Source organism: Anguilla rostrata, chromosome 2, assembly GCF_018555375.3.
Source record: "Anguilla rostrata isolate EN2019 chromosome 2, ASM1855537v3, whole genome shotgun sequence".
NCBI lineage: Eukaryota > Metazoa > Chordata > Actinopteri > Anguilliformes > Anguillidae > Anguilla > Anguilla rostrata.
The window spans coordinates 30,617,095-30,624,329 of record NC_057934.1 but is presented as its reverse complement, the minus strand read 5'-3'; the positions used below and the strand labels follow the sequence as shown (position 1 = coordinate 30,624,329).

Here is a 7,235-nt window from a genome sequence, read left to right as displayed (position 1 = left end):
TTCAATTTCTTTGGTTTCGTCAGTAATGTCCCAGCACACACCGGGCCAGTGGCATCCTTTTACAACGGATGCGTTAATGATTTTATAGCCTACTACAGGAAAAAAGTTCTTAAACCAATTTAGAAGGAATCGGGTCAGGCAAACAGGTAGTTGGTTTATGAGGACGCAACTAGTTTAAATCGCTCATCCACATTACTGGGCATAAAACGGTGCCACCGTTTGTACATCTTCCTGTTGCAGCCAAGCACCAGGCTGTTTACTTAGACTGGCAGGAGTAATGCATAAAGGAGGACAATTTGGAAATATGGTCTCCAACAGCCTCAAGTTTCTGATTGAAAAAATTAATTGCTGCTATGATCAGAAGGATAAGTTGCAAATTCTGATAATGGTTTTTAGTTAACGCGTCCACAAACAGACATTGTGTTAAACAGACATGTGTTAGTCGTGCAATGCTTCATCGGCTTCTTCACTGGAGAGGAATGACCCCGGAAGCATATTTATAAACTTTGGAATGACCTCAGGGTTTAATGATCAGATGTAATATTGTCTATGCTCTAATAGAAGTGGGTTAGATGCCTTGATTGGAAACGCAATAAGGAAACAATGTGATTATACAGAGTGATAGAATGCAATGGTAAGAGTGATGGAGTGCAAAGGTAAAATTTACAACATTGAAACCATGGGACAGCACTAAATCTAAGTTATGGTTGCAGTAGTGAGGAGGCTCACACATTCTATACCAAACCAGAGTCAATAATACCTTTTTTTTGTTAAGCCAGACCAGGTTGTACACAGTTCATGGTAAGAATTTCAAAAAGACAAACATTTCCACACTTGGGCGTTTAACTCAAAGTAGACTGATAAATAACTGCAATTGAGAAAGTCTTTCAGTACGAGCAACTAGGGCGATGAGCTAATGCAGATCCACAGGCAACTAGTCCTTAAGAAGTTCTGTGAGACTGAACAAAACTGGTAAGCAGGGCCAGAATGTTCAATCCTCTCTCTGTTCCCAGGACGCAAAGTTCTATAGCATAGTCTGCTACAGGATTGAATCACATCTCAATGCCACAGGTGCCGTCCCGCTAGCCTGGCGTTGGGCGTACTTTGTTCCTGGGCCCAACTTGGCTGTCTCATGGATAGAGACACACCTTACCAATCTTTTTGTTTTGGCACCATGGTATATGACAGTGACAAGACCATGACTGACCCCGTCTGACTCTCTGTCAACCCCTTCTACCATTTCCTAGCATTCCACCCGGTGCTGCAGTTGCCATGTTTAACAGATGGACCATGCTGCGTTAAGAGTGAATTCAAATAAGCTGTGTCAGTAAAATAATATTCTAATATTTACTTTTTAATATCAAACATCAGGCTGTCAGTAAGTTTGCACCTGAAGAATAAGGTACAGCCTAACAGGTACAAATCAAATATAGTAATCAGCCAATCATTGCTTTTGTTTCAGCATCAATGTTGAGGGGGAAAATGACAAGAAAGATTTAATGAAAATTAATATTTGCTGAACATCAAATTGTTAAGAATAATCAAAACAAAACAAGTTTAACAGTAGTATGGCTCCAGGGGCCTGTATCACAAAGCAGGATTATGAAGTTAGCTGGAAACCCAAAACAGCTTTTATTTAAAATTCAGTCCATATTACAGATTTTGGAGGGTTCTGGGTTTTACTCAGTGCGGTTATCTAGATAACTTGATAATCCTGCTTTGTGAAACAGGTCCCTGATGTTTTCCATCTCTTCCCACACTGGGAGAGTAATAGCCTACCACTTCTTTGAATTATGCAAGAATAGCAACTTAGAACTTACATTAAATTTTGTAAAAAAAATATTCCATCGAACAGAAGTCCAGAAGGTCCATCATTGAATAAAAAGCATGCATGTGACTTCAGGTGTGTCAGCAATATAGTTAGGCAGGTTCTTGAACAAAATGGGCAAGGAGTGGTATCAACGAGTTCTTCTGTCAATGTGGTAACTGGCCTTGACATCGACCTGTAACAAGAGAAATGTTTAATTCACAAAAGCAAACTTTAATAATGTAAGCCAAATTAAGTGTCATGTTCCATTTTTCTCTAGCCAATGTATCAATGCTTATTAGCTAGCTAGCTAGCCAGCTCGTATTAGTCAGCTAAAGAATTCTTAGTATCACTTTTAATAAAGTTTTGACTTTGCTACAGTGTGTAATAGAACACACACTGTATAATTTACTTATGATAAAATGTCATTTTCAAATAATAAATGCAGCCATTTACATAAATACCACAACTTTTCTTTTTTAAGAACCACAGGTAGCCTAATACCACTGACATGTAGTGTAAGTAAAATAGGCACTAAAGATGCAAGAAATATAGCGAAGAAGAAGGCATTAGGCTTTGACGTGTGGGGCCAAGTAGACATATTGTGGCAAGAAGGATATTCCCCACAAGAAATTGCAAAGAAGCTTTAGATTTCCAGGTGCGGTGTTCAGTACACACTCAGCAGGGTCCAGCTGATGGGCAGTATTGATAACAGGAGAAGACCAGGAAGAGGCAGTAGACAAATATCTTGTGGTGTCTAGCGAAATAAATAATTGTAAAATTGCACCACAACTACAGGAAGGAGGATGTAGTCTACACATCATTTTAGACCAACAGATCATAGTTGCCATTTCACTGTAGTCAGGAGAACTGGTTTCTCTCTAGTTGCATTCCTGTAGAGTTCTTCTGGTAGTTCTAGTGCACTTTTACAACCATTTCTCCTGCTAGACAACACAAGATATTTGTTATCTGCCACAATGCTATTGCTTGCCACAATGCTTACTTGGCCCTGCACATCTAAGCCTAACTCCTTATTTCTTGCAACTTTAGTGCCTATTTTACTTGCACTACAGGTTAAACTATTAGGCTACCAGGGTTTTTTATTTTTTTTAACTTAAGGCAGATAAGATTTCGCTCTATTTATAATTACCCCATCCACCTCCCTCCGACCCCTCAACCTCCCACTTTGCAAAATTATTGGATAGACTTTCAATAATTAATTTAATTGTAATTAAAGAAAGGAGGTTAGTTTTTAGGAAAGTCATGTCTATGATTTTTAAATAAAACAATTTTTTGTAGGTAGAAATTGAAAAAAAATGTTTGTACTTTGGTCTGTTTTTCAATACATGTATTATAACTGAAATCTTCTCTGCCTACTGTTTTTTTTTTCTTTTTAAAAATCTTTTTAAAACCTACGGTCTAATACTTTTGATCACACAATTAAAAATAGACACTTGACATTGGACAACAACGTACACAGACACATTTCCCAGAAATCGTTGCATATCAGAAAATAAGTTGTACCAAAGAAATTGCCACAAATTATTAAATTGAATCGTTTAAATGGGCATATAGGCTAACTCTGAAATGATCAGACTATTGTATACTTCAAAAAAGTGTAATATTCATGATCGAGATGAGTTTGCTTATTGAACGATATATAAAAAAACGAATGGCACTCTTAGAATAAGCTCGATTTTTTTCCTATGTTAAACGACTGTCTCAAATGTAATCACTGAGTCCATGCATGAACGGCCCTTCTAGCTCATCGCGAGAGGATCACGGGCCCACGGCCCATATCACCACCAATGTGAATGTGTTTTATTCTACGAACATAGCATGGGTGGGGTTTGCCCATGTTCGCCTGCAGCTTCCAGAACCACATCTATATTTCACCGTTGCCATTCAATTGTGGTTTAACCACATATTGCGCAACGAATTCTCATGGCTGTCCCTAGATGTGTAGGCAACTATACACTGCGACTGCTATAGCTGTGCTTAACGAGCAAATAAATGAATGGATATGCGATTATTTCTGAGAGTAAATGCTGATTCTGTTGGCTGTCCCTGCCAGATAGGCAATTAATCGTTCTACCATAGGCTATTCAATTATAGGTTACCGATACCTTACTTTTCAATGGTTCAACAGGCTAAAACATCCTTCCTTTCGGTAGGGGGCGGGGAGAGGATATAGATTTGACGTTGATTTCACACATCGATGCTATTGGAGAGTACGAGAAGACCCAGGTCAGGTGATCAGTGGAGGAGGTCGGGAATTTATCGAGTCTTACACAGTTAAGAGGAGCTCTCCGAATGTGGGATTTTTTCAAAATAAATATTGATACATTTTGGTCTCGGCGGCGGGGAGGAAAATTCAGGACTAGTTTGTAGAGAACAGCTCCGTCTCACTTCAGCTGGATGTTGGGTTGTTGCCGGTTACATTGTGGACGTCTGCGGTGCGAGAGGACAGAGAAGGCTGAAATTTCTATCAGACAGTACGAGGCGCTTGGTAAAGGTGTGTGCACTTAATTTCTCCCCGGGAAGATCCTGACATCGTGATCTCGCCCGGTTTAGAGGGTTACCACCAGCCGTAGTGATGGCGGAGTGTGGGAGGAAGGCACTGTCACTCCTTGAAGCGGCCCGCTCTCGCTACGAGAGTTTGCAGATTTCGGATGATGTTTTCGGGGAGTCTGGTGACGACAGCAGCGATAACCCCTTCTACAGCACGTCGGGTGACTCTAACTCGGACAACAACACCCCGGAATGCTGTGGGGACGAGCGGAGGACAGGCGAGGTTTGTTGCAGTCAACCCGCCCCCCCCGGCTCCCCAAACACCCAGGCAGAGGAGGAGGGCTGGAGTGACGCAGTCCGAGACATCACGATCCCCTCCTACACGGATACCTGTGGTATGTCTATGTAATGAGTACAATCATTGGCCTAATGTAGCCTGCTGTCCGCTCATTTCGGTGGTAGATTAACCGGTAGCCTACTGAAAAAGGCTACCCGAGGCGAGAGGCTACTTCGACTCCCGTATTAATAAGGGAGGATATAACTGTTCGCTAAATGATGAAAATTATAATGTATTAGGTCCACTGAAATCAAAGAGCTGTACTGCATTTACAGTGCTATAGTATGTCCAACTTTAGCAAGGCTAACCTATGCGAAACCTGCTGCTTTCTACAATGTAAAGAGCTTCCGTCAGATAATACATTTTTCCAGACGGAATTCTTGACAAAAGTGGCTTTAATATCAGATGCATGCTGGGCAATGGAATGTAGATGACCGCAATTTCCTCAGGGCTATGGTGCTGCGCTAAGCAGACATACTCAGGGGTATTCGGTTATGATACCGACTCATGGTGTTAACAGAGCTAATGTAACTACACCGATCGCGTGGAGAGTGGAGAGTAAGAGATGACGTGAATCTACTTGTGCAGAACACTGTTAGACGTAGACTTGCTATCCTAATCTTTGTTGTGAATGTTTGACAGTTACCTTGAGGCGTTCACTTCATAACAGCTTTTGTTGTCGTGTTAACCGTCCAGGGTCTGGACATCCTGTTCTCTGCACTCTGTCAGCAGGGCATACAGTACTAACATAAGTAGATTTTGCCTTCAGACAAAAACTGAGATTTTGAAGGAGACGTTGCTGCTGCAGAATGGTGCCACTCATGCTAATGGAATTATTCCCTTGTGATAAAGCTGGGGGTTATTGTGAGTTTGAGAGGAGGAGGTTGTCTTTAACACTAACAAATCACAGTGTCAAATAAATATTGAACAGCTAAACTTTACCATAAATAGATGGCTTAATCTCATCACAGTGGGGTTGCTAAATTTTGTATCTGGTATAATTTGATTATTCCTTCCACATGTTGCCAGGAAAATATATGAATGTGAAATTTTAAAAATGTTATACGAACTGTGCATTGGCCATGCAAATGGACTGCATTTATATAGCGCTTTTATCCAAAGCGCTTAACAATTGATGCCTCTCATTCGCCAGAGCAGTTAGGGGTTAGGTGTCTTGCTCAAGGACACTTTGACATGCCCAGGGTGGGGTTTGAACCGGCAACCCTCTGACTGCCAGACAATCGGTCTTACCTCCTGAGCTATGTCGCCCCATGCCAGTATGAATGCAGTCTGAATTCTTGCACACAAAGGCTTTCATACCTCAGTACAATGGGAAATGTACAAACATAGGTTTTCAGAATATAGCAAGGCATAAGTCAGTATTTAATCATTTTTAGCAGCTGATAAGTTGAATATAAGACCTGGCTGTTTTGTACATCAGTGAATATGGCTCTACAACTCCTGATGGCATTGTAACATTGGGAGAATTTTGTTTTAAACGCAGCATAAAAATAACAGAAGGTAGAAGGGCAGGAAAAGCATACAAACACAGAGAATGTGGCAGGGAGGTTTATCAGAGCAGCTTGTAATGGAGAGACAGGAAGTGGTGCTCTGACTCAACAGCAAGTAGCTCATGCTGCTCCTCCAAATGTAATAACATGCAACCCCCCACTGTACAGGGAACCATGCAAGGAAATCTATTTTAGATCTATTTTAGGAGTTGTCATGACTGGTATATACAACATATACCAAATAAATATCAGACCATATTGGGTAATTGTTTTTAAATTGCTTAGAAAATTAAGTAACTGCATTTGTATTGAGTAAGTTAAGTGCGTACACATGTAGCCACACGCTAATGTGAACACAATAAATTATTTTAATGACAGCAAAAACTATTCCGTACACAAGAAGGAGTTGCAGGCTACAATGCACAATGGCAGAGGTGGGCTTCAGGGGAGAGTTCCGTACAATGCACTGATTCTAAGGGGGGCTCAGGGACAAAGACGTGACTGGTGAGTTGAGTAACAGATTCACTGTTTAAAGCAGGTGCTGAACTACACCAGGCAGGAAGGTACTGTAGCAGTCTGAATTGGGCAGGGGGTCAGTCTTGATCTGAATGCTGTTGGCCATTGAATGGTGAGCCAGTAAATGTGCCCTGTATCAAGGTACTTTGTCTCAAACTATGGAAATAGGTTTGTTGCAAGCCAACGTGAATGTGTCCGTATACTAAGAAAATAAGGAATGTTGAAGGAATGTTGTATGATGCTATTAATGGCAAAATGTTACACACTGCGTTTGGAATCAGACACCCAGCATTTGATTCTGTGGGCTCTGTTTTCCGGCCGGTGTATGGCGTGCTGTGAGCTGATGTCTTGGCAAAGTGGTATTATTGTCACGGATTTGGGCGCACCTTAGCCGTTTGGTAATTTTGTGACTCGAAGTTGCGCCAAAGTGGGAGGAGAGATACTGCTGGGGGTGTGTCTGTCAAATTCAGGCAGCTTGTTGAAATTTTCTAGTTGGTCTAGTTTGTGACTGGGGCCTTGCCGTGCACGTGCTCAGACCAGGTCTGCGGTGCAA

General features: G+C 41.3%; 1 protein-coding gene across 1 annotated transcript in view; it reads left to right on the top strand.

The window, feature by feature from the left end:
- The first annotated feature begins 4,016 nt into the window (after window positions 1–4,016).
- LOC135247740 (piggyBac transposable element-derived protein 5-like) overlaps window positions 4,017–7,235 on the top strand; it is a 37,823-nt gene continuing 34,604 nt past the window's right edge. The window contains exon 1 of the mRNA XM_064321530.1: window positions 4,017–4,713. Coding sequence (XP_064177600.1) covers window positions 4,404–4,713 — 310 coding nt within the window. The 5' untranslated portion in view covers window positions 4,017–4,403. The remainder of the gene's footprint in view (window positions 4,714–7,235) is intronic.